Here is a 27,435-nt window from a genome sequence, read left to right as displayed (position 1 = left end):
GTAGAAAAGATGTTTAATTTGTGCTAATCTGAACTCACGACACACAACAAACAGAAAATGTACAATTTCCTACAACTGTCAAAAAACATCAGAAAACCTTCCAAGTCACAAGAATGAAGAGATGAGTGACAGGTCAAGACTCACCGAGCACATCAATAAGCTCCAAAACAGGCGTTTTATTTCTATCAATGAATGATACAATCCTGATGTTTCTACAGGTTTACAACAGAAAACCAAGTTACCAGTAAAATCAGTCCTAAAGATAAATCATTGACTGTGACATCAGACCACAGACTGAAGACACACGTACTTTGGTCCAAAAGGGTCTCCAAAATCCATGACCACAAATGGCTCAACAGTTCCAGGACAAATCCACCGTTGCTCCTTCAATCTAAGATCCGTGTCTATGCAAGTTTTCTGAAAAGGAAATTTGGGTGAATTCAATGACCCTCAACAAGCATCTCAAAGGGCCGTGTGGACGCGCATCCAATCCAACCAATCAGGCGCCACAAACCAAGTCCCAGGAATTGTTCAGCTCCAAGATCAGCAGGAACCCAGGATTTCTGCGGTAGACAACATTTAGCCGACTCCACATCTGCGCTGGGTACAAAAACACTCCAGGACTCTGTGGGTGACAGCCAGCCAGTTTCAGAGTAGCTGCTCAGATCTCTACTACGGTGTGAGGAATACCATGTTACTTCAAAAACATCAAATATCTAGTATTTTGTCGTGAACATTTCAAAACTACAGGGTCAGATTTGAAGTAGCATACCAGCGAGCTGAGCATACATGCCACAATGACACTGTCCACAAGACAACCAGGTAAAACCTCGCAGACATTTATTACATTTGATCTTGTTCCAGTAATATTTGTTGTTAAAACTTCTCAGAAATCATCACTACACACCAACTACTACAGGGGTGATGCAGGCTTGTAGGCTGACACAAAAGCTGGAGAACCTTGGGTTCTCTTGACCTAAAGCAATGAGATCTTTAAATTGGATTTGGAAAAATTGTAGAAAAAGAACAGGAAAAACAAGTTTGAGAATTACAGGCTTGTTAATCCTGATGAATGAACATCACTTTTACGAGTTTGAAGCATAAACGCAACTTTCAGAAGTGCAACTTTGCTCAAACTACGCTGCAAATGTACGACTTCATCACCACAACCAACTTCATGATTCTCCTGCTGTTGGTAAGATGGCATTTGTAGTCTTCAACCCTTCTTATGACACTAAATTCAGGAGTGCAGGATTGACAGGTTTTATTCCACAGAACAAAATGTTAAAATATATTTAGTGTAAACCACTGACCGTATTTCAGGCATTTAACTGAAATCTCATTCAAAAATCCCTTTGAGACAGATCGTTCAAGATGACATCACACGTCTGGGTTTTAGAAGTTATTACTGTGCCAGGAAGCAGTTTTGAGGTGAAGTCCTGCTTACAAATGATACAATCCTCTATTTCAGGTTAATGATAATATTTTTGGCCAACAAGCTAGATACCTTGGTTTCCTTGGAGGGATGCAGTTAATACAATTCTGAAATATCCATCCATTTTCTATACCGCTCATCTGTTAAGGGTGGTGGGGGGGTGGAGCCTATCCCGGCTGACATTGGGTGAGAGGCGGGGTTCACCCTGGACGGGTCACCAGTCCATCTCAGGGCCATCAGGAGCAGTTAGGGGTTCAGTATCTTGCTCAAGGACACTTGGACATGGTCACAGGGGGAAGTGGGGATTGAACCAGCGACCCTTTGGTTGCTCGACTGCCACTCTACCTCTGAGCCACGCCGGCCCCAAATTCTGAAATAAATGACCATGAATTAATTCACGGTTCGGATGAATCATGAATCAAGGATTTCTTATCATCACACAGTTGAATGGGTTTTGTTCTTAGTGTGAACTTCTTCCACCCACCTGGTCTGGGATGGGAGCGCCGCTGCCAGCAGACTAAACCACCTTTGCTGAAAACATGCATCCATGCTGGAATACTAATTCTGGATATCACTGGATTTTATTCCAATCAGATCGCACTTTGAGCGGATCTAAGGAGTGATCGCCATCAAGGATGAGCCTAAGAACTAAGATCATATCATTTGTAAGCATCACTTTGTTTCAAAATCATTTAAACTAAGCTTTCGCTTCATTGGCGTGCTCCAACCAGGCCAGATAGCAGCAGAAACCACACCATCCATGGCAGCTGCCTCAAACCTACCACGGAAAGAAAAGGCTTCACTGTTGTGGGCTTCATTGCCACTCAAGTTCTTCAGTCAGCTGCTCAATATGTGGTTAATTTGCCAGATAGGACAAAGCGCTGCTGCTGCCACCATCGCCTCCAACACTCGCCGCTGACCAGTGGTGCAAATTTGGTGACTCAGCAAGCTCGATCACTCTGCCCTGGTCCTGCTAGAAAGACTTGGAGCAGCTCTTCTTTAAAATATCTTATGGGTCCAAGTGTGACTGCAGATTTTTCCAACACCACCTGCACCAAAATTACTGGACAAGAAGTTGACTTTGTGGAATTTGGATTTTACTTAAAAGTTTAAGCTTTGGATGTTGTAATAAAAAAACGTGGTGACTTCCTACTTAAGGATAACACAGAAGGCTTTAACAGAAAAAGGGGTCAATGGTGACGACTTCCTCGCTCGCCATGGATCTCCCATGTTACGGAGTCAGATGTGATGTCAAATTGTAGACTTTGAAAAGGAAACTTTCAGATGGTGATTTCCGCCCATGTCATAGTTGTGAAGGTCCATCAGTGCCTGGATCGCCTCCTCTACCGACGACATCTGGATCAAAGCCATCTTGCGATCCCTGACGGAGTCAAAGCAAAGATCCCAAAGTTATATATTTAGAACAGATTTTTTTTTTTTTTTTGTGTCTTGGAAGATGATCAGACATAAAATATGTAGAATTTTTTCAAGATCAAAATTTTAAACAAAATCACATCAAAATGCGTCTTACTGGAAGAATTTGAAGGCCTTGACTGTTCCCCCGCTGTTGGAGAACAGGAGACGCAGATCGTCCTCACCAATACCGTCCCTGGACACACACAGACAATCTGATTCAGTCTTGAAGCCATGGCATAGAAATCTACACTCCCTGAACTACTGACCTTCTCCACAGAAACATGCTTTTCAGTAGGAGAATGCAGGTATTACTAATTATTTGATTGAGGCTCTGTACCGAAATTCAAAAGAACTTTTGTTCCCTATTATTTCATATCAAAATGGCTGCTATTTGGCTGACAAACAAAAAGAACATTTGAGTATTATGTACAACATTAAATGTGCACTACCGGATATTGGAGAGGTGAAGTGTTGCTGAGGGAGGAAAAATGTTCTGGAAGTTTTTGGATCCTGGCTTCTTAAAGCGATGAAGTGGAGAGCCAGAAAAATCTACCAACAAAAAACAAAATATTGACATTATGGTTAGGAGCAAACTACATAAAAAATGCCTTTCTACCCATCGTGTGCCTCCATCTTTCCAGGGGACAGTTACATTCAGCAACAACCTTTTTTGGTTCCCACAAGATATCAGTATCAGGCCCGGCCAACAAGCAGCAGCCACCATGTCGTTTGTGGACCTCAGTCATCTCCAGCCAGGAGCTGCAACAGACCACCCGGGGTTACGGTTCTGGCAGAAGCGTCGACCCTCCCCAAATACAGCAAAGGTGCTCTTGGCTGCTGTTGGGTGTTGCTGCTTGCTATAGGAGGCTATTATATACTATTTGGTCATAGCACCAATGACACCGCACGTCTCTCAGGGCCTTTAGACTGCAGCTGCTGTGCTCCAACGTTTCCCTTTTCTGTCAGACCTGGGAAGCAAAAGAGCCTCTGCACCTCAACAGGCTGGAGGGCTTAATGTTGTAATGGACTATCTGGAGCAAGAGCTTGAATCAGTGTCATTCGGACTTCCAGAGTTCTGCTCAAGTGACCTTTGGTCCAGTTCAGTGCCATGTGGTCCACGCTCTGTTTGCTCATATCCACCATTTTGCAGAAGCAGACTTTGTCCCCCTCCACTGCGGCTGGATTAGGTTCATCTTCATCTTTCTGGTAGCAATGTTTGAAGAGGTTCTTGTGCCCCGGCCCAACCAGGTGCCACGGTGCCCATCAGGGTGTTTTGTTGCAACCTCACCTAGAGCGGTTTGACTGTCTCATGCATGTGCCACTTTCGTCCTGTTCTGACCTTGATAACCATTGAGAAGATTTTTGTGTCAGCGTAGTGCCAAGTGAACCCGAACTCCTGCCAGACTGTGGAAAGGCCTGATGCCCTGAAAGGGCAATGCTGCTGAGACTTGGAGGCAAGCCTAACCACCTGTCCAGGAACGAGCTGATCTTCTTTCACAACGGTCTATGATGATGATTTGGACTTTGTACCGTATTTTCCGAACTATAAAGTGCATCGGATTATAAGGCGCATAGTCAATGAATGGCCTATTTTAAAACTGTTTTCATATGTAGGGCGCACCGCATTATAAGGCGCATACAATAGAAACTACTGTAGTGGCTGGGGTTGCGTTATGCATCCACTAGATGGAGCTGCGCTAAAGGGAACGTCAACAAAACAGTCAGCTAAGTCAGTCAGTCAAACTTTATTAATAGAATACAAACCAGCGTTCTGACAACTCCGTTCACTCCCAAAACAAGTCGGTGCATTCACAACACGGTCCCGTACGTGCCGGTAGCTGCTGACTGACAGCCTTGAGTTTGAACTCTGCATCGTAAGCGTGTCTCTTGAAAGGTGCCATTTTGGGGTCTTTCTACACACACAAGTGATGTGGGACTGGAATTCCCCTTTACCGTTTTTTTCCGCTGTTACTTCGGCGACGCCCCCTGACTACGGTAGCCATAATTAACCAATATCGATCCATATATAAGGCGCATCGGATCATGCAGAAAATACGGTACCTGAGCAGGGGCCAGAGCGGCGGAGGCACGATTCTATGTTGACATATCCAGGCCTTGAACTCTCCAGGAAGCCCGAATGTTATACAGTGGAGGGTCACGTGTTGAGGTCATCACTGATTGCTCAGGGTTCTGCTGTGTCCTTCAGAACACTGGTGAAAGCCAGTGTCCAGACTCCTGAGGAACTGGTATTCTTCCACTCCTGATGACCAGAGGCCTGGAATTCACAGGCATGATCCACATTCTTGTCACTGCAGCCCGCGGACCTGCATCCGTGCTCTGATGCGGTCACTCTAAGGTCCTCCATGACTGCTGTTCAAGGCATGTTCAAGGCCTCAGCCTTTGGATCACGTGAAAAGATCTCAGATCATCAGTGAACACTGATTCAGGCTTAGATGCTCGGACCCTTGACTCATACTGGATTGTTGATCGGGGCAAATTCACAACCGATTAAGCTGTCAGTGCAGTCAATTAGTGGCGTAATTTTAAACAGACATCATTAAAACTTTGTAGATACAATTTTTAAAGACACTGAGGGATGCACAGTCCCTTACCTTTAGTCAGCAGTTGGTCATCTAATCCTTCCCTGGGTAAAGCCACAGTTTGATGTTTCGATAGAGTCACTCTCATTACTTTACCAAACACTTTTTGGCCATTCAGGTGGCTCATCGCTAGAGAGGAAATCAGAGAAAACACACACTAAGGCAAAGAGTCTGTACAACTGATAACTTCACGACAGCATTAGCATCTATTCATGTATTTGTGTTTCCTTTTTACACCTTTTTGCAAAACTGCATATTAAAATTGGGTAAACTAGTGGAATCCTTAAAATTCAATTCATGATGCTGGATTAAAATAATTTCTAGAACCTGAAAAATGAAAGTGCTAAATAAAGTCTAGCATCAGAGCCTTTTCAAATGCTCATGATCTACTTGTATCAGATTGTTTTTGTCACCATGTTGATCCATTCTGCACCAGTGACATCCATCACACATCCTGGGAGAAGGACCCCCTCCCTCTGTGGCTCCCCTGGAGGGTTCAGACTTTTCTTCATATTAAATAGATATTTCAGGTTTTCCTCACTCTCTTTGAGGGTCTAACGACAGAGGATGTTGTTCTGTGTACTTGTTGTAAAAAACCCTCCAGGCAATTTATGATATGCGATTTGGGGATTTGTAAATGACATCTGACTGAGATATTTGTGCATCCATCTGTTTCAGATGCAGGTGTGTAGGGAAAGTGTTAACAGGCTGGACAAAGCAGAAACCAGTCTGGGCAGCACTTCAGTAACTATTGTGGACATGGGTGTTTCACTCAATATAGGAGTGTGCTAGTTGGCCATCAGATCATGCATCGCCCAGTGAAGGCATGATTAATGACTGATTTTAAATGACCATCGAATCGCCTAAAACAGTCAATGAGCAGTTTGAAGTTTGAATAAAATTCTATGACCCAGTTAGCCTTTGCCTACCATTCTCTTTTCCGTGGCTCTGATGGCCCCGCCTGCAGGGCTCGTATGAGGTGAGTCCCCAGGTGTGCAAATACATTAGTGGCCGGAGCACCTGGCGAGCAACCCCGTCTGATGAAGAACCAAATACTCAGCTGCAGCTCTCATATGAGTATTTATGACAGTGTTGTGTGTATTTAGTGGTGTTGTGCGTATTTGTGTTAGTTTAGAACAGAATTTAAAATTCTCCTTCTACCATCAAAGTCCTCAACAATCAGGCTCCTTCATCCCTGACAGAGCTCCTAGTCCCCTATGATCTAGCTAGAACCCTTCACTCCCAGGATGCAGGGTTCCTGCTGGTTCCTAGAGTTCTAACAGTAGAATGGAGCCAGAACCTTCAGCTATCAGGCTCCCTCCTGTGGAAGCGTCTCCCAGTTTCAGTCCAGGACCCAGACCCCCTCTCTCTGTTTAAGAGCAGACTTAAGACCTGCTTGTTGATCAGGCTTATAGTCAGGACTGCTTAGGCTGGCCCTTAGATCTGCTGCTATAGGCTCAGACTGCTGGGATCTCCCATGATGCACTGGGCTTCTCTCTCCTCCTCCTGTCCTCATATGTGTTACTAACTCCTCTTCTTCTCCCCTCATCCCAGATCCTGGTGCTGCTGGAGGAGGCTCCAGACCTGAAGAGGCTCCAGCTGCCACCCGTCGCTCCACCTGCTCACGTCCCCGTCTGTCCATCAGTCTCTCCTCCTTTCTCTCTCTCTTTATCTCTGTTCCTCTCTTTCCTTCTGTCTCTCTGTCTTCCTCCATTCTGTCTTTGTCTCTGTCCATCAGTCTCTCCTCCTTTCTCTCCCTCTTTATCTCTGTCCCTCTTTCCTTCTGTCTCTCTGTCTTCCTCCATTCTCTGTCTTTATCTCTGTCCATCAGTCTCTCCTCCTTTCTCTCCCTCTTTATCTCTGTCCCTCTCTTTCCTCCTGTCTCTGTCTTTCTCCATTCTCTGTCTTTGTCTCTGTCCATCAGTCTCTCCTCCTTTCTCTCTCTCTTTATCTCTGTCCCTACATTTCCTTCTGTCTCTCTGTCTTCTTCCATTCTGTCTTTGTCTCTGTCCATTAGTCTCTCCTCCTTTCTCTCTCTTTATCTCTGTCCCTGTCTTTCCTTCTGTCTCTGTCCTCCTCCATTCTGTCTTTGTCTCTGTCCATCAGTCTCTCCTCCTTTCTCTCGCTCTTTATCTCTGTCCCTCTCTTTCCTTCTGTCTCTCTGTCCTCCTCCATTCTGTCTTTGTCTCTGTCCATCAGTCTCTCCTCCTTTCTCTCCCTCTTTATCTCTGTCCCTGTCTTTCCTTCTGTCTCTGTCCTCCTCCATTCTGTCTTTGTCTCTGTCCATCAGTCTCTCCTCCTTTCTCTCCCTCTTTATCTCTGTCCCTCTCTTTCCTTCTGTCTCTGTCTTCCTCCATAACTGTCTTTGTCTCTGTCCTCTGTCCCTCCCTCCCTCCTTTCTCTCTCTCATAGATTCATAGAAAAAGGAAGGTTCTAGACCTGCTCTACAAGAAGAGAGGCGGCAGAGAACTTTTCTTGTGCTAAATCAACAGAATAAATGTGTATCACTCCACACATTTCTTTTATGAGAGGTGCTGCAAAGCAAAGGTGTCTCTGATTGACTGCTTGTTTTGAACCTGCAGATGTGATTATTGGTATTGGTATTGCAAGGCAAACCCAACTGTTCTTCATCCACATGGATGAAGGAACACCACCTTCAACTGAATCTGTCTAAGACTGAACTTATGGTCTTTCCAGCTTGTCCATCTGTTCAGCCTCAGGTCAGTGTCCAACTTGACTCGAGCCTACTTGCGCCCACAAACTCAGCCAGAAACCTGGGTGTCATGATTGATGACCAGCTGACCTTTAAGGTTCATGTGGCCTCAGTTTCTCGGTCTTGCCGTTTGCCCTGTACAACATCAGGAAGATCAGACCCTTCCTGACCCAACAGACCACTCAGCTTCTGGTTCAGGCTCTTGTCATCTCACGCATTGACTACTGCAACTCTCTTCTGGCAGGCCTCCCTGCATGCTCATTCAAGCCTCTGCAGATGATCCAGAATGCAGCAGCACGTCTGGTCTTCAACCAGCCCAAAAGGGCTCATGTCACCCTGCTGCTGGTTTCTCTTCACTGGCTTCCAGTGGCAGCCAGGATCAAATTCAAGACACTTCTCTTGGCTTACAAAACAATCACAAGAACGTCTCCAGCCTACCTGGAATCCCTGATCCAGGTCTACTCTCCTTCTCGCCCACTACGCTCTGCATGGGAAAGACGCCTGGTGCTTCCAGCCCAGTGCTGCTCCAAATCTCTAGCCAGACTCTTCTCTTCTGTTGTTCCCAAACAGAACTACTGAACTCTGTGTGTTCTGCTGAGTCCCTTTCTACTTTTAAGAGACAATTGAAGACTCAATTGTTCAGAGAGCACCGAGGCACTGAACCTGACTCTTCTCCTCTTTGTCCTGTGGGGTAGAATAAGTCAGAGGGTCCAAGACCCAGCACTTAGTGATTATGTAGCACTAACTGTGTTGTGTGATGTTGTATGTCTGTCAAAAAAAAAAAAAAAAGGGGGGGGGGGGACACTTCTTCTGCCACTAGATGGCAGTACCTGTGACCAAATCACAACTGAAGCACTTTTGCGCTACTTTGGGTTTTTCCTTCAGTCTGAATTCTTACTTGTGTTGTACGTCGCTTTGGACAAAAGCTTCTGCTAAATGAAATTGTAGAATTGTAGAACTGTAGGGACATAATCCAGGATCAGATGGAGCTGCTCTGGGACACAACCTCTCACTCAAGTTTCCTAATTTGTGGTACATTTAAGAGGAGATGAATACTTTCCAGCACTTTAGGTATTAAGAAGTAAAAGACTGCACCTGAGAGGACATCAACCTTTTCATTCTGGCTACATTGCGTATTTGAGGAAAGCTACCTCCTAGCTTTACGCAGTTCAACTGTTTACACTGCGCACTGGTACCAGAGCCTGCTGTCTCATCTCCAGTGGCCACACAGGCCCCCAGGGATTGATTTTTAATGTCTCAATGATAGGATTTTAACTACTTGATACCAACAGTTAGTTAATCAATTAACAGCAACATCCTGAATTCACTGTTGTTAAAACTCACCCAGCTGAGCCTGGTTCCCATCTGACAACTGGATCAGAGCACTGTCCTTTTTGTTGTAAAGGATCTTCACCCTCTGCACATCTCCATAGACTCCTACAGGTAGAGAGAGAGAGAGAGAGAGAGAGAGAGAGAGAGAGAGAGAGCAAGAGCGAGCGACAGACAGACAGAGAGAGAGACAGAGAGAGACAGACAGACAGAGCAATAGACAGCAGGTTGAAGGAGGACAGAAAAGAGAGCAGGAAAGGAGGAGCCGACGAAGATAAAAAAAGAGAGGTGTGAAGGATTGAAGGAATTAAGTTAGTGCCAGAAAGACAAAAGAAACGAAAGGATGGAAATCTTCCCATTTGACTTCCACTACCATTCAACGGGAAACAGCATATGTTTAGTTGTTGACTGGCCTAGAGTCTGATCGAACAGTGGGAGCTCCGCTGACATCTGGCTTGAAGACAGGATAGTGAAAGTGTAACCCTATAAATGAGCGGTGAGGGAGGAAGTGCCGCCTTCGCTGAACCAATGTGTACGCAACTAAAACACAACAGGCTACATAAAGATGTGGGCACCAAGAACTCAGGTCAATGCTGATCATTGATAGAGCTGAAGGATGTGGGAATATCTTAAATCAGGTTGAATGTAAAAGCTGCGGAGCTGCTTGATATTCTCAGATGAATGAGAGGAATCCCATCTGCCCTGTCACCACGTCAACTTGCATAAGAAATTGTGAACTTGATCACTCAAACTCTAGATGATGAGGGCAGGACACAGACGAGGTCTAGAGGGTTTATTATAGACGGAGAGTGAGTAGACTGGACTGTCCTGATCAACTTATCCATTCAAGTGGTGAGAACATCCACACATGTTCCGTGTAACACGGGCGGACTGCGGCTCCGGTATGAGCACACAGGTATTTATCATCCTGATGACCGGGTTTACAATCCAACGTTGCCAATACTGAACATGTTCCTGTGAGCCTGCTCCCGGCACTGCAGAGCTGGACAGAGGTGCTCCTTAGATTAGCCCAGCAGAGAAACTGACAGTTCTCTTTATTCCCTGGCTGACAAGAATGAAGTGTTTCCAACTTTAATTCTTGCTTCTTAAACAGCAAGCAGAAATTTGCTGCGGTTTGATCAGAGCTGTAGTGGGTAGGGCTCTCTGAATCGAACCCTCTACTCTTTCCCTTCATCAAAACCACTGGGTTCCTCCTCTTTTTATCGTTTCTGCAAACCGCAGCTCCTTCACATGACAAGGATCTCAACCGTCTGTGAAGCAGCAAGAGGAGGTGGGAGCTGTACAGAAACCGCTGGCTGCTCAGTGACCAGCTCTGGAGGACGTCTTTCTGGATCTGTTACCATGTTGTTTGATGACATTGACATGATGTTGGTGTCTTTGTTCTGATCAGGTGATAGATAAGCTGACCAGAGACAATCCCTCACACTCACCACCCTTCTAATGTAGAGAGCAATGGATTTAAACTCTCTAGCGTACATTATGATAGAGGAAGGCAGAGATATACAGAGAGAGAGAGAATGTCCACGACATCACTGAAGAAAAGCCAACAATTCTGGATTAACAGAGACAGATAAACAGACTGAATAGTAGAGGTTGAACATACCGAAGAGGGTAAAGAGACTTTGAGGCGTGACCATCTTTACAGAGAGAGACCGCAGAGCAGAGGACAGGAATAGGAGGAGCAGAGGAGGAGGAAGAGGAGAGACGAAGGTAGAGATCAGACCGCCCAGCGTTGGACGAGGGGGTAGGTGATGGTTTCCATGATGATGAGGGGTGGAGCAAAGATGAAGGGCGTGGGATTGTCAGGGATTATCAAAATGGCAAAGCCAAAGGCAGGTTAGACCAGAGTTAGAAAAGAGTGAAAAGAAAGAGAAAGAAAACCAGGAACAAGATAGGGGGCAGGTTTTCATTAGGAAAGGTGCAGCGTTAAAGGATGCAGGGTCAGAAGGAGGGGACAATGGAGAGAAAGTACATGTGTGAAGGGAGGAGCAGAGGAGGAAAGAAAGGAGGCAGGGAAGGGAGAAAGGAGGAGAGGAGGACAAAAACCAAAGCAGAGGTCAGTAAACAGCATCAGTGGAACATCAACGGAGTCTGAATGATTGTTGGTTCGATTCCCAACACTCAACCACACAAACGCGCACGCACGCACGCACACACGGATGCATTCAGCAGTGAGGAAAAAGATGGGAGTACGATAGAGAATAATGCATTTAAGCAGGAGATAAACAAGTGAATGAAATGATGGTGGGAAATATCAAACCAAGAGGGGGCAGTACCTTGAAGCAGGTCACATGTAACTAGAGTTAAATGTTGGGAGGAGGTCAACTGGCTATGACAGATAGAAAAACCTGGAGAGGAACTACAGATAAAAAAATGCAACTTCAAAAGGAAAAAAAAACAGCATTGTTTTCAAGGTAGAAAATAACGAAACACAAGAATTAGTACAAATTGACTGCTGATTAGTTGATGGATCAGCTGATCATTGTAGCTCTGGCCGACATTGTTCATCAACATGAATGCAAAACAAGAAAATGCATGACTTTCCCCCTCACATACGTCTAAGAGGATGAGGCTGTCAGTTTGGGTTTCCTGATCAAATTTGTATCGATCGATATGAATTCTCAAGATCTGAATACATCAGCAAAAGTTTGTATCATAAAGGAATATATAAATAAATAAGCAAAAAATAATTATGGAGAAAACAAACAAATCAAAAACAAGACAAAAATAGTAACAGCAACAGAATCCCCTTCCACCCATCTACCCTGGTCCAGGCCTCCCATCCCTACAGGGGCCTTCCACAGCTGCCATCTACTTCTTCAGCGACAGACGTCCACAAGCTCATATGAGAGGTCCACAGCTCCTGATGGACTGTATCAAGAGATCATCAAACCCGGGTTTGACAAGTGAGAGTACTGGGAGGCTTCCTACAACATTCCTCTGTTTGCTGTCCACCCAGCCGGAGGAGCTTGCTGGGTGGACAGCAAAGCTGAAGCTCATTACAAAGTACAACAGAATTGTGAGAGGCAGTCTGGAAAAGTGCACTAATAACCCCTGCCAAATGGCAACGCATCTCAAACCGGAGGACGCTTCCGCCGGTGCAGACCCGTCCCTGCTACTTTACCATCATTAGCTACTTTCATTACACAAAGGTTTCTTGAAGCTGAATGCACTGTGTATGAAATCATAACGAATTGCTTGGTCCAGATCTGGGAAAAAGATTAGCGATAGAACATCTGATACCAGCAACCCAGCAGCCAGCTGGGAGATGAGCTATAGAACCGAGAACCCACTTGTTCCTCCGATAGGTTGAACAAGGGATGGCCCCCTTCTGATCACATGATCGGAAAACAGGGTCAATCAGATCATATTAAACAGATCAGAATAGGGAGTAAAAACAAACCGACAAAAAACATTTTTTGTTTACAAAACAAACATGGCAATGCTCACATTATAGAATCATCCAGAGGTACAAAGAGATGCCAAAGGCAAGAACAAGGGCTGAGTTTTAAGTCACAAAATAAGAACATTCACTGTTGCCTAAGTACCAAAAATGGACACTGCCATAAAACTGACACAAGTTAAAGTGGGTGGGCAAATAGCTTGTAGTAGTAGCGCAGGGCTAGCATGAAGCTAACACCATTGAGCAGTGACAATGTCTGCAGGTTGGAAATATTTTAGATGGGAAAATTGTGCAGGGGCGGAAAGGACGGAGCTGTATTCAACACCACGAGTTTGATTCTACACCAGAGAAACCGACACACTCCCAACACTCGGAGGTCAGTGAGACAACCCTGACAATGACACTTGAAGAGACTTAAAGGTGCACTAAGCCTTGCTGCATGGTTTCATTCTGTCTCAAATCGTAGGCGTCTCTTGATCAGCCAGCTGCCTGCCCCCTCAATACACGATGAAAAAGTCCATTCTCTAGAGACGACACAGGGCTCACAAACCACAAACACTGAGTGAACAGGTTGTGCACACAAACTTAACAAACCGGGTTCCAGCCAATCACCGATAAAATGGTTGGGGGTGGGGTTAGTGTGCGCACATACATTGGGGAATAAGCATTGAATAAGAGTTGATTGAGTCGCGTAGCAGCTATGACACTCGTAAACCATTTTTCAATGAAATAGTTGGTTATTGCTAGCTTACACTATAGGTCCTCGCTCACACTAGCATCCATCCCAGGAAGGACAAATTCTACAAGAAGTGTCTCTTTTGCATAAACTCATAAATAATTTTCAATATATCAGCTGTAACTCATAACCTAATCTGGTAAAGATATTGTATAACAACAGAATGTAACTTTACACACCTAACAGTTGGAGTTTGCTCACTCATCTTAGCGACGTTAGCGCAGCACAGATCCACTTTCCATGTCGATGCGCGTTCATGACATCTACAGAAACACGGGGAGGGGGCGAGCTGGCTCTGCGTTTGTTTGGTATTTGCAACCTCCATTGGGTGACGTATCATGTGAAGTGGGTGTAGAAAAAGAGGACTTTGCCATGAGCTCTGCACCCTCCACTGGCCTTAAAAGGCAAACATAACTGCAAGTCTTATTAGTATATCAGCACATCATCCGTATATACTAGAATGTGGGGGAGGGTGAACAGAGAGAGCAGCTATCAGAGAGTACATGCATATAGTAAACGACAGTGGAGGCATTTCCATAAAAACTGCATTTCATCAGACAAGGGTATGTACATACAAAGCATACATACTAATAAAAAAATTGCACGTACAGCCCTGCACGACATGTAAATCCATCATGGACACAACCAGTCAAAAGTGTGGACACAACTTCTTATTTAATGTTTGTCTTTATTTTCACGACTGTTTACATTGAAGGTTCTCACTAATGGCATCAAAACTATCAATGAACACATCTGGAATTATGCAGTAAACAAAAGTGTGAAATACCTCCAACAGGTTCTATGTTCTAGGTTCTTCTAAACAGCCTCCCTCTGACTCCTGCTCTGCTCACTCTTGGCGTTCTCTCCTTGAGCTTCATGAGGTCATCACCTGAAACGGTTCTCCAACAGTCTTGAAGGAGTTCCAGAGGTGCTGAGCACTTGTTGGTCCTTTGGCCTTCACTCTGCGCTCCATCTCATTCCAAACATCTGGACTGGGTTCAGGTCAGGTGACTGGAGGCCAGGTCACCTGGGCCGCCCTCCATCACTCTCCTTCTTGGTCAAGTAGCCCTCACACAGCCTGGAGGTGTGTTTGGGTCGTCGTCCTGCTGAAACATCAATGATGGTCCAACTAAACGCAGACCGGATGGGATGGCGTGTTGCTGCAGGACGCTGTGGCAGCCATGTTGGTTCAGTAAAGCCCCCTGGGAACCATGCATGTAGAGATGTCCCTCCTCCTTTTCTGTGTCCCACAAAGACACGGTGGTGGAACCAAAGCTCTCAAATGTGGACTCATCAGACCAAAGCCCAGATGTCCTCTGGTCTCATGTCCACTCCTTGTGGTTCTGGTCCAAACAAACCTCTTCTGCTGGTTGCTTCTCCTTGGTCGTGGTTTCCTAGCAGCTGTTGGACCATCAAGGCCTGATTGGCGCCGTCTCCTCTGAACCGTTGGTGCAGAGACGTGTCTGCTACCAGAACTCTGAGGCATTCATCTGGGCTCCAGTCTGAGGAGCTGTTAACTGGTGATTCCTGAGGCTGGGGACTGGGATGAACTCCTCAGCAGCAGAGGAGACTCTTGGTCTTCCTCTCCTGGGCCATCCTCATGTGAGCCGGTTTCATCGTGGCGCTTGATGGTTTTTACGACTGCACTCAGGGACGCATTCAAAGTTTTTCCAGTTTCCTGGACTGAGTGACCTTCAGGTCTTAGAGCACTGATGGACGGTGGTTCCTCTCCACTGAGCTGATGGTTCCTGCCATGACAGGAATTCTAGCAGTGGTCAAACAGAGCTGTCAGCTGGGGAGCAGCCTGAATTCTGCTCAGCTCAACTGATGCTCCCAACCAGTAAGAAGGCAGGAAACTCCACCACTAAACCCTGACAAGGTGAACCTGAGAGGGGAAACCATTTCAGGTGATGACATCATGAAGCTCCCAGAGAGAAGGACGAGGGTTTGCAGCGCTGCAGCAAAGCAAAGGGAGGCGACTTTGAGGAGCTAGAATATAAAACACATTTATAGTTATTAACCATTTTTTTCTCTGATTCATAATTCCATATCTCTTTCTTCATATATTTGACGTCTTCAGTGTGGATCTACAATGTAGAAATTAGTTAAAATAAAGAAAACAAATTGAATGAGAAGGTGGGTCCAAACTTTTGACTGATAGTGTACATACAAACATGCATCACAAGTTAAACACTAGCCACTGCTTTAGCAAATGTAGTTAGTGGGAGACCAGCTGACCACAACAAATACATGATCGAGAGCCGTTCATAGAGCCATCTTAAAAAGTAATACCTGCAGCTGACAGGGTGAAGAAAGGAAAAGGAAAAATACAGCTGGAATACTAGACCCTTGTCATACACTGTGTTCATGATGAGGTGGAAGATGGTATAACAAACCAGAGATGCACACAACCGCCCCAAAAAGCAACAGACCAAGGCACATTTAAAGAGGCGCCTGTATGTTTATTGCATGGAGTTTCTCTCTGTCTCTAAGACCAAAAAATTGACTAAAGGCAATAAAAAAACAAACATTTGTCATAAGATTGTCTTACAACAGTGTTCAGCTGCAGGGATTGAGAAGGCTGATTTGGTAACCGTGTAGTTGGCGGTTACCCTCGAGAAGCTGAGGAGTTTTGGAAGTTTCTGATGCATTCCAGGGGCTGTCAGAGCAACATTTAACCACATGAGGAGCTATGCAGGATAACACAGTTGGGTTTGGATTACTGCAGCCAGTGGACCACCTTTACTCTTGGATGGCTATCGATGGCCATAAATACAAAGGTCGTTCCCCTCCTTGCTCCCTCTTCTTGTTTGACGAGTTTAATTTTAAGCTTTAGAGTTGTAGTTTTACTTATTAGGTGAAGTCATGGCGGTACTGCAAAGATGGGGACAGGAGCATTTTTTTCCACTCGGAGGATGCTATGGCTGTCGGATGGAGGTGATGATCAAGGGTAAACTACATTCAAGCTGTTACAACTCTAGCGTCCCCCCATCGATGGCTGACCCTGGTCCTGCTCAGTCCAAGACTGGTTAAATCATCTACTGTCACATAGTGTATCATATTTGTGGGGCCTCATTCATGGATGCGTGCACACAGGGAGAGGTGTCTGCTTCCAGAGTTTGGGATTTATAAAAAGATACTGAATTTAGTTGGGTTTTGTTGTTATGAAACCTGAGCCCACTTGTTCATGACAGCACCACCTATCCTCTCAAGTGTATCCATCAATTGGAGGAGTTGCTAGTTTCAAGCAGGAAGGTCAAACTGATAAGGACAGAGTAGCTGAACAAAGACTTAGTCCCAGGGGACAGAACCGTGGGAACCCCCCGTGCATTGAGATGTCCCTGTGATAACAAAAACTGAGAGACAGGACTCTAATAGAGATGGACAGTTTGGTTCAGAGATACAGATGACAAAGTAACTACACATTAACTATTAGAGGGTAAACAGAAAATGGACAAACTCGACAGGAAGACTGAAGTACAGAGGGACATTGGTGTTCAGGATGAGGGGAAAGCTGGGTTGCTTAACCAATCCCTGGTTCTTTGATAACAGACAGATGTTTCTTTATGGGAGTTGCCCCTGGTGTGACCACTACAAACTCCACTTACACCACATCGTCCACTGATAGGTAGGTTGACCCTTGCAGAAGCCCAGTGGTACAGTCTCCACTGTCCAGTGAGACATCCACTTGTGGGACAGTTGCCTTCATGCATGCCCCAAGACACAACAGCTGGTCCCTTCTCCTGAGGTTTGCTGTCCTGAGCACTAAGGATAATAATACGCAGCCTTCACTCCTTCGCTGATTTAACAGCTGAAGGTGACATCCATCAACAGACAGATCCATTCGTTCCCTATGGAGAACATGCATGGAGAACAGCAAGTTGACGGACCAGTCGCCATCTCAGGCTGCAGGAAGCTGACACAACTCCGCTTTATACAAACCAGGTCTGTCCAACGTAGCACAGCTCACTCTCAAAACTCTGGCCAAAGGTCCTAACTGGGCGGGGCAAACATGAATCCAGGCGGTCAGATCATTAATCGCCCATTGAAGGGATGAAAAATGACTGTTTTTTCAAAGATGATCAAATTGGCTAAAACGGTTAAGCAGTTTGACAGGTGAATTAAATCTTTAATTAGGGCCCTGTTTGCCGACTGTGACTCCCTGGCTCTGACACCCCCACCCGCGCGACTACCATGAGGCCGTTTTGCTGCCTCAGAGTGACGTGAGCCAGCACGCGTGCAAATGAAATAGTAGTCTGAACATCTGACACTGGCACAAACCTTTGACATACAGACAGCAGCTGCAAGTGCAGTGAGCGAGCAAACTCAGGCAGATGGAGAGAGAGATCCTGGTGTATGACCAGCGAAGCTGCAGCTCCGTGACAGCACCACAGGAGTCTGAGTGCTGCCCACCTGCTGCATGTTCACCCAAACAGTGAAGCTGCAGTGCATAAACTTATTACCTCTTTTGTAACAGCGTGTGCTACAATGTGTAAGAGTGTAGCAGCACGAAGGAAGCAGCCAGCGGGACGTGCACACTTATACGTGCTACGACAGGCGCTGACCATTACACATCCATCTTAACGTGCAGGGAGATGTTGGTGGATGCTGAGATAGATGGGTGGTTGGAGCGGCACCACCGCGGGTCCCAGTACTGGGGTCACCCACACCATGTGAGACCAGAGTGTGTTTAGCACCCATGTGCACTAATGCCCTAATGGGTGCAGGTCCCTGCCCAAACAAGACTCACCATTACACGTTGGCCTGGCGACAGAGCGCACAGCTGTATCAGTGCTGGACAGCGCATCGCCCAGTGCTACACTAGCTTAGCCAGCCTGACCAAGCTAGTTTAAGGGTGAGCTCAATACATTGTGGACCATCAGCTAATGATGATGGTGTCACTATAGTACAATATAGATGAGAATATATGTTATATAACAACATAATAAAGCTTCTCTCATGAACCTACCAGCGGAGTCCAAAGCCGCTTCCAGGACCACGCCAGGCTGCAGAGCGCCTGACCAGACACCTCCAAGCTGTTTTGAAGGAGATTTTGCTTTGAAGGAGAACAGGAATGCCCCCCCACCCTCCCTCTCCTCACCTCCTTCTCCCCTTCTATCTTCTCCTTCACACCTTCCTCCCCTTCCACCCATCCTTCCCCTTCTTCCACTTCTCCTGCTCCCAGCCTCCTGCTCTCCTTTTAACCTCCTCCTTACTTGATTCAACCTCCTGTGACTTCTTTTCGCCCACAGCTTTCATGTTCTGCAGCAAATACTTCTAACTTGTTTTTTTAACACATGTAGTACTTTTTAGACACTGATGGTTAATGATGATTAATTATAGACTTCATGACCCACAGTCGCCTGTTGCCTTACAACATACCACAGGTGGAAGATGCATGATAAATCATGCTATGAAAAGGCTAAGCACACACACACAACCACATGGCCATATAAACACCACAATCCCATCATTCAGCAGAGCCTGTTGAACAGTTGAAAACTGAGGAAATCCTCATTCGACATTCGTGTGTGTGCTCAGTGTACCTCTTCATTTAGGTTCGATGCCAAGAGGACTCCTGACACTCCAGACCCAGACAGAGCAACGCGACCAGCAGCAGCCGCCGCTGCCGCCGCAGCACTAAGAGGACTGATGGCCCCTGTTGGACAACAAGAGAGACGCAAATATTAAAGCAGCGCTTTCGTTATCACTGGTTTTTGTTTTGTTATCAACTGCGGTAAACAACGCATTCACCTCTGCCAAGACTAAAGTTGTGTCTTTATCAGACTGGTGCAAATAGAGCAAGTAACATGGTGCCAACAGCTGGCATTCCCAGAGTGAATATTAACACAAGTGGAACATTTAGAGTGAAAACTTTGCTTGAAGCTGCGTCCCACAGCCAATCAGCATTAAGATACCGAGTCAATCAATGGAGGATAAGCTGGTGAACGAAGCTGAGTATTTACCAGCTGCTGCATTTTATAATGTATCTGTATTTGGAACAAGTACAAGTCAGTATGTTCATCACCACAAATGACAGCCTCCAAAATGAGCGGTAAAATCATTCCTAAGTCCCTCAGACAGATTCAACAAAGACTGATTGTGGTGCTCACGTATTGTTGGGCTGCTGTTAGTGGTTTTACTGCTTTGGTGGCTGTTGTTTACCATCTGTTCAGCATTAATATGTCACTGATCATTAATCCCAAGGCAATGATTTGGCTCATCAAGTGATCGGAGGCCACTGAGACCCATTTTCCAGGGCTCTCATAATCAGGCAACAAAAACCCGACATGACAGGACAGAATAGTAGCAGGACAAAGACAAACGACTCAGACAGAATGATGGAAAAACAAAACTTAAGTTTTAAAATATGAATACAGACCTCCACCCTGTGAGAGGGAGAGAGAAGAGGAGTAGCCTCCTCCACTGGAGTAGGAGGCCAGCGCTCCTGATGGGGTACCTACACAAGAGCACAATCACAGACACAAGCCAGAACACGTCAGGAGGGAATCAAACCTACGACTGGGTCACACCACGATGCGTCCGAGCATCTAACTGGGGAACCGCTGCTTATTCTGTCCAGGAGTCCATCCTCCTTTCAGTGGGTGAGAGGCGGGTCGGCCTGGAGCGTTTGCCAGGCCATCGCCACACAAACGTTCACCGATGGGCAATTTACAGGTATGGAGTAGCCACCATAGGGCGTAGGTGTGCTGAGGGGGGCTGCAAAGGGTCAACGGTCTAGTTCACTACTGTCCAAACTTCTCCTCCCAGAGGCTGAATCCTGCCATGGAGGATGTAGTTGACCCTGCAGAGGCTGAGGGATCCAGTCAGCGCCTGATTCAACCTTCCTAGATACGCAGGAAGGAAGCTAACATGCAATGACTGTGTACCAATATTGGATGTAAAGACAAGCAGGTATCAGTGTTCCACACTGACGCTTCAAAATGGACATGAGATTGTTTAGCACAGGCCACAGTTGACGCATGTATGAGGCTGCTGCTGCAACGTCAGAGAATAACGGCGGTGGCGGCATGGTGTTGGTGCATTTACCTAATAAAGAGTGATCCTTTGATGCCTCCCCATCTCCAGTGGGAAGGTCAGGTCTGGTGTAATCTCGACTCTTATCGTTGTTGTATTTGACGTTGAGGTTGACCAATTTACTGAAATCGATGCGCAGGGTGCAGCAGGAGTTATAGATGTTCTGTCCATCTAAAGACTGAAGCAGAGGAGGTGAAACCAAGAAGCTTGTTAGTATTTTGACTGTATTTGGTCCTGTTAGGTTGATTAGCACATCTCCACAGACAGGTGAGATATATATTGCCTATTTTTAATGTTGGACAAGAACAGGTAAGCTGAGACTGTTAGTTCTCTGGAAAGTAATGACTCAGCAGCAGTATTATTTGATGGACCGGTCTAAAAAGGTACATTTCTCTCTCAATCGCTCTCCCACGATTTATCAGGGCAAACTCTCCGTGTTCTCTGTCTTTAACCCAAGTCACAACCGCAGCAGACACAGGTGGTCACGGGCTCGCCTCTAACTGGCATTGATGGGAACAAAAAACACGGATGAGCGAGGAACTCTAAAACACACACACACACACAAGCCGTTTGAGCGCCGACATCAAAAATATCTAAACTGGGCAATGAAGCTGCTGCCAACCCAAGTGTACACGGGTGGGTTCAGTCAGAAAGGGATACGTGTTTTAATCCTAATTGTCGTCTGTTAGTACAGTGAGCAGCAGTGAAGCTGATCAGCTGTTTGTCAGGGAGAATCTTGGGTGGCGAAGGATGCGGTTTGCCTCTCACAACTGTTGCAGGTCATTATTGTGCTTCTGCTGTTAAGAATATTTGCTGGTTGGCGTTGCATCCACGCACGAGAACTCCTACCAGTTTGGCCTGCTGTGCGTTGACTGGATCACTGAATTGCAGAAGAGCCTGAAACTGGTTGTTCTTGGTGAAGGTTATAATCTTCATCACAGTCCCAAACTTACTGAAGATCTGAAAGAATCAAACACCACGACTTTGAAATGAAGCTTGACAAACGTGTCCAGTGAGGGCTCAGACATCAGGGAAGACTTGAGGGTGGCAGCACTGAATCAGAGGTCTACCTGCTGGAGAACATCCAGAGTCACAGGGTAAAACATGTTGTCAATGATAATACGCAGGACAGGGCTGGGGGGGGGGGCGAGGTCCAGGACTCCTGGGTCAGAGGATGGAGAGCTTCCATCCTGAACAGCTGACACGGCCTGCAGCACTGCCTGGGCTCTCTGGGAGGAAATGACAACAGACGCATGAGCATCGGGGAGCGCTGGTTCTTGGGTCGGTCTATGCATGGATCGGAGTTACCTGGTTTAGAGCCGAGTCTGTTTTCAGTTCCTTGTGGTTGGAGTACTGGATGAAGACAGAAGTGTTTCTGACCTACAGAGTGAGTTCCAGACAAAGCACAAACAAATTAGTGTCTCCAACAACGGGCGGCGCGTGACAGGGATGGACGCTGACGTACCTGTGGAGTAACAGCTGTGTAGTAGTTCACCATCGTAATGGCTGCTTCCTCTGTGCCCAATTCCAGAAATGCCTGAAAGAAAGAAATTCCAGGACATTGAGAATGTAAGTTTGCCTTTGTCTTCTGTTTTTTTCAGGTAGCGACGCGCTGCAGAGAGGCTGCGTGAAGCGCGCACAGGTTGAGTCAGTGGTCCTTTTCTTGTTGGAAGACAACATGAATCAATCAAAATTAGACGCGACTGTCATAAAATATTTTCCTCACTTATTTTTCCCCACAGAGTTTTGGCCTGTCGAGTGTCGGCTCCTGTTTACCTGGTTCTTCCCCTTCAGCATCAGTATGTTGGTGACTTTCCCGAAGGGCAGCCCCAGCGCAATGACCTCCGTCTCTGACACTTCATTGGGAAGCTTCCTGATGTGAAGAACTCTGGACGGAGGCGACTCATCCAGACGCTGTTTCTTACTGTCACTGCCGTTTGCTGCACGCACGCACACACACACACACACACACACACACACACACACACACGATACAAGGCCAGAGGGGTTTACAACGGATCTAGTTCAACAGAGCCAGACTTTAGCAATGCCGAAGCCCAAGTCAGAGGTCATGAGTGTGATGAGGGTAATAATTAGACAGCATTTGACTCACTACATCATTTCTTCACACAAAATCAACCCATCTTCTGCCACCTACTTCAAAATAAACAGGCATGAAGAATGTCTGAACAGAAACCGCTGGCGCTCGTGGGCCCAGAGAGGAATGTTTGCATGAAGGCGTACTTTAGTCTGGTTTGGTGATTCGACCTCTCGGTATCGTCAGCTGCTTTCTGAACATGACTGCAGCACATTTCAGAGCTTTTCAACTTGAAGTGTAAAGAAACATTGTTCAAAGACACAGTCGAGGCCTGTAGTCAAGCCTGACTGCCCGATCATGAAGGGTTTTAGTCAAACTGAAATCAATGCTGCTGAAGAAAGGTTGCTCTGAGCACTTGACATGCAGCCAGTCGCTACATTTAGGGAGGGAAGTGACCGGCACATTCACAGCAACACGTTTCAAATATTCCAGAGGAAAGTCACAAACTTCTGAAGAGAAATCCTGTCTTCATGTTCGCGCACAGCAAGTTCTGAGCTGCAGCTGGAAATCACCAGGATCTCCTGCTGGCGGGATTCAACCAGCTGAACCTGGACTGGAAACGGACAGTGAGCCGTTTCTGTCAGCGTGGAGACGAAAGCAGGAAGGGGACTCACCCGTCATGGAGTTCGGGCTGCTGCTGTACATGCTGAGCTCATCTGAGCCTCTCTGGAAGGTCGAGACAAGGAACAGGAAGAAGGATCAGACTTTCATTCTCATCCAGACTTCTAGTAAACCAGCACACAGTGACGGGACGCTGTCACACCTGTCCATCACATATTCTATGGTTTCATACCTACTGCCTCATTGGAAATAAAAGTTTACTATTGAAATACCATGAAAATGCAGGAAATCTACTGCTCAGGTAAAAATGTGAAGATAAAATCAGACGACTTGCCTTCACACCAACTGCAACATCGCTGCCGACGGAGAGAATTCAGGGAGATGGACAGAAAGGAGAGAGAAAGACCATTATTTCAAATTCCAAAAGAACTTGAGTTCATGGAGTCAAAAGGACCGACAGCTTGCACCGATGAGCTTGTAACCTTCAATAAAACGCTGTGGCTCACTGACAACACTTGTGGTTACATCCTGTACGCCAGTTGGGCTGGTGAATGTTTACGGGTCTCTTGTTGTCAGAACTTTCACAAAAAGTTAATGAGAATCATTTTGTGCCACTAAAACGACTCAAAGATCAAACAGGGTGGATTTTAAGGTCTGGACAGCACCAACAGCCTGCGACTGGGCGGTCCGGCCGCATCCAGCGCTTAACCCCACAAGAACCTCATCCTTTCACACAGCAGAACCAGAACCCTGACAGGAGCATACAAGAACTGAGCCTGAGCTCCAGCTCGAGCTGCACCACAGCCGCGAGTCATGCTCAGACACAGGAAGCCGGAATACTCGTTGAAGGTTAATTTCATGTCAAAATACTGTCTAAAGGACATGTTGTGGTGCTCCGGAGGTCGACTGCCTACATCATCACCTACGGGTCTGAGGAAACATCCATTTGGTCCACATCTCCACAACAATTACATAGTTATAATATAAGGTCTTTTTAGTAAGAATGATGTCACATCAAAATGGCCAAAACAGCCATCCATCCTTCCCTCCCTCCCTCCCTCCCTCCATCCATCCATCCATCTTCCCCCTCTTCTCCTGTTCAGGGTGGTGGGGGTGGAGCCTATCCCAGCAGCCTTCCCCCTGGACAGGTCACCAGTCCATGGCAGGGCCAACACATAGAGACAGACAACCATTGGCTCTCCCAGTCACACCTACTGTCAATTTAGAGTCTGGATTAACCTGGTCCCTCTTGATGTCTTTGGACTGTGGAGGAAGCTGGAGTACCAGAGAGAACCCAGCAGGAACAGGGAGAACATGGAGACTCACCCAGAAAGACCCCATGCTCCAGCCAGGGCTCCACCCACAACCTTCTTGCTGGGGGGCCACCGTGAGGACCACTGCTCCACCAGGCCGTCCATAGCCAAAACAGTTAAAAGTAAATCGGTTAAATGTTTCCCCAAAGTCGCGCAGCACCGTTTTCAGTGACTGACAAAGATGATGACCCTGACTCTAAGCCTAACCCCTGACCCTGAGCCTAACCCCTGACTCTGAGCCTAACCCCTGACCCTGAGCCTAACCCCTGACTCTAATCCCTGAACCTGAGCCTAGCCCCTGACCCTGAGACTAGCTTTACTTATGGTTTCAAAGCCCTAAATGGCCAAGCCCACTCTCAATTACAGAGCTCATCCACCACCACGCTGCTCCCAGGTCCCTCTGATCAGGTAACACGGGCATCCTGCACGTCCCAGGCACCAGACTCAAACCGAGGGGTAACAGAGCTTTGGCTGTGCCACGCCTTTGGGAACAACCTGCCGCCTTCCATCGGGGAAGCTCCCTCCATCACCAGCTTTGAAACTAGGCTCAAAACACACCTCTTCTCCCTGGCCTTCCCTCCCCTTCCAGGACATGTTGTTGTTTTTACGTCTGCATGTGCTGTCTCTTCTAACCAAGCGTGATGTGTGAACAGACTGTAGATGCAGAGGTGCTTGTGCTCTTTTATTTGCCTTTTATTTCACCATGTACGGCCCTTCAATCAGTGACGGCTGTGTTTAAACACGCCTCATGACTACATTTTACTTACTTGGTAAACCCTGATCCTGACCCTGACCCTGACCCCGGGCCAGGTGGTGCTCAGCATGTCTCGGACATGTCGCCCGGCCTCTGCCTCTAACTGCCCCGGTATCGTCCATTAGCCCCGATAAACCGACTGCAGCAGTACTAACGCGGGTCCGGACCCTGACTGGGTGTCAGAGGTCATCTCCGCCGCCTTGGCCGCGCTGATGTCGGTGCTCGTCACCAGCATCAAAGCTGCAGTCACCGTCCGAGCGGCTGAGCCACCGAGCAGGCAGTCAACCATCTTCGTCTCCTAACGCTTCCATTAACACAACCTCCACCGAGAGCAAGACCACAACAGCGTAACACATTTTTCGGTTTGCACTTGTGCTGCTAGCTGGCAGCCGCCAGGTCCTTTGTGCGGCAGCAGGTTCGCGGCTGGCCGAGCGGCCGCCGCCTCGGACGGAGCCCCGCAGTTTCAGCCCCGCGGCGACGGAACCGTCCCTGGAAGACAAGCACCTACGGAACTACGAGCAACTTTACCCGTCCATGGCAGCTCTTTGTCCTCGGTTGTCTGTCGCTATTTCAGGACACTGCGATGGCAGTGCGAGCAAAATGGCGTTCTTCTTCTGGCTGTGGACAGAAGCGCTGGCGGGCTCTGTCGCCCTCTGCTGCTGGGAGGGCGCCAAGGATTTATTTTCCATCCATCCATCTATTGTCTTCCGCTTATTCCGACTGGTAAGGGTCGCGGGGGGGTGGAGCCTATCCCAGCATCTACGGGCGAGAGGCGGGTTTCACCCTGGACAGGTCACCAGTCTATCGCAGGGCCAAAATACAGAGACGAACAACCATTCACACTCACAGTCCTTTAGAGGATCAATCAGCCTCGTCCCCAAATTGATGTCTTTGGACTGTGGGAGGAAGCTGGAGTACCAGAGAGAACCCAGCAGGAACAGGGAGAACATGGAGACTCCACCCAGAAAGATCCCGCGCCCGAGCCGGGACTCGAACCCGGAACCTTCTTGCTGTGAGGCCACAGTGCTGACCACTGCACCACCATGCAGCCCAGATTTATTTTCATTTATTTATTTAATCATTGATCGATTGATTTGCAGTACATATTAGTAGACATTAAAACAAAGACAATTAGTTGATAAAAAGTTGCCTCTGACATGTCTTTTAAAAGTTGCCCTGATTTGAATGACTGAGAAATTTTACCAGTAATAAAAATGAATAAATTAATTAAAAAACAAACACGTACATGAGTTAGTACTTTAACAACAAGAGTTGATGATAATGGTACTCTGGATGCCAGGTTGTGGTTTCTGCACGTGTGCTACTGTGATTCTGCTAATCTCACTCTCAACTTCCTCTCCTAAATCTTTCTTCTTGCAACCTCATGGTCATGTGACCGCGTGCTTAAATCATGTACACAGGAATTGTTTTTGTCCCTCTCTACTTCCTGAGCATCCTCTCCACCAGCCATGTCCTGCCTCTGTCTGAGCTCCATGGCTGCTCCTGGGGGGCGCGTGGTCGGCATGTGTTTGCCTCAAGCCTGCAGCACGCCACTCGAATAACCCTCCTCAGAGTAAAGAGTGCAAGCTAATTAACCACAGAACTGGTAGAGCTGTAAACTAGAGACAATCTGACCATCAAAGTGCCGTCAGAGCTGCAGACGGCTGAGGCTCATTTCACCAGACTTATGACAATCGTCCTAAACTGTGGCAACAAATAAACAAAAGAACCCATTCACCTGAGCCACATCATCCAAAATACTCACGCTGAAAGTCTGTAGTAACTGCAGTCATGATAATGAGTGTACTGCAAATGTTTTTCATCAAAAAGGAATTCTTTATTGAGCCTGTGCAAGAATTAGTGTGTGACTTCAAATGCAGGCAGTGGTCTTCTGAGGAGGTGGACTACACCCACAGGGACTCCCTCAAAGCTGGAGAGGCTCTTCTGACAGTTAAAAAAGGATTGCAAACATCAGAACTCCACATCAAAGGAAATTCATAGACTGTAAGTGGACACGT

At 46.8% G+C, this 27,435-nt stretch overlaps 1 protein-coding gene across 2 annotated transcripts; it reads right to left on the bottom strand.

The window, feature by feature from the left end:
• LOC147261160 (polypyrimidine tract-binding protein 2-like) lies at positions 1-23,451 on the bottom strand. 2 transcript variants are annotated; one of them, XM_086203086.1, is made up of 15 exons: positions 23,404-23,451; positions 22,468-22,631; positions 22,157-22,228; positions 22,000-22,071; positions 21,762-21,920; positions 21,541-21,651; positions 20,704-20,869; positions 20,036-20,113; positions 19,200-19,312; positions 11,118-11,151; positions 9,509-9,601; positions 5,464-5,580; positions 3,301-3,400; positions 2,967-3,044; positions 2-2,816 (listed from the first exon to the last, which is right to left on the bottom strand). In XM_086203086.1, the coding sequence occupies exons 1-15, from the start codon at positions 23,432-23,434 to the stop codon at positions 2,687-2,689; spliced, it is 1,518 nt and encodes a 505-aa protein (XP_086059212.1). In that variant the 5' UTR covers positions 23,435-23,451; the 3' UTR covers positions 2-2,686. The 2 variants fall into 2 exon arrangements, 1 of the variants encoding a protein (XP_086059212.1); XR_015115708.1 differs by lacking the exons at positions 22,000-22,071; positions 22,157-22,228; positions 22,468-22,631; positions 23,404-23,451 and having other exon boundaries at positions 1-1,805; positions 2,218-2,816; positions 21,762-21,927.
• Positions 23,452-27,435: the final 3,984 nt, after the last annotated feature.

The sequence above is a fragment of the Aulostomus chinensis genome, chromosome 5 (genome assembly GCF_037954235.1).
Source record: "Aulostomus chinensis isolate RoL2024-O1b breed Wild chromosome 5, RoL_Achi_v1.0, whole genome shotgun sequence".
Lineage (NCBI taxonomy): Eukaryota > Metazoa > Chordata > Actinopteri > Syngnathiformes > Aulostomidae > Aulostomus > Aulostomus chinensis.
The sequence above is the reverse complement of the archived record's forward strand: the minus strand, read 5'-3'. Positions and strand labels throughout refer to the sequence as shown.

Coding starts and splice junctions, on each gene's coding strand:
- LOC147261160 (XM_086203086.1), bottom strand. CDS start 23,434: ATGTACAGCAGCAGCCCGAACTCCATGACGG. Junction 20,870..21,540: donor ACGCACAGCAGGCCAAACTG/GTAGGAGTTCTC, acceptor CCTCTGCTTCAG/TCTTTAGATGGACAGAACAT. Junction 3,401..5,463: donor TGACCAACTGCTGACTAAAG/GTAAGGGACTGT, acceptor TTTTGTTGGTAG/ATTTTTCTGGCTCTCCACTT.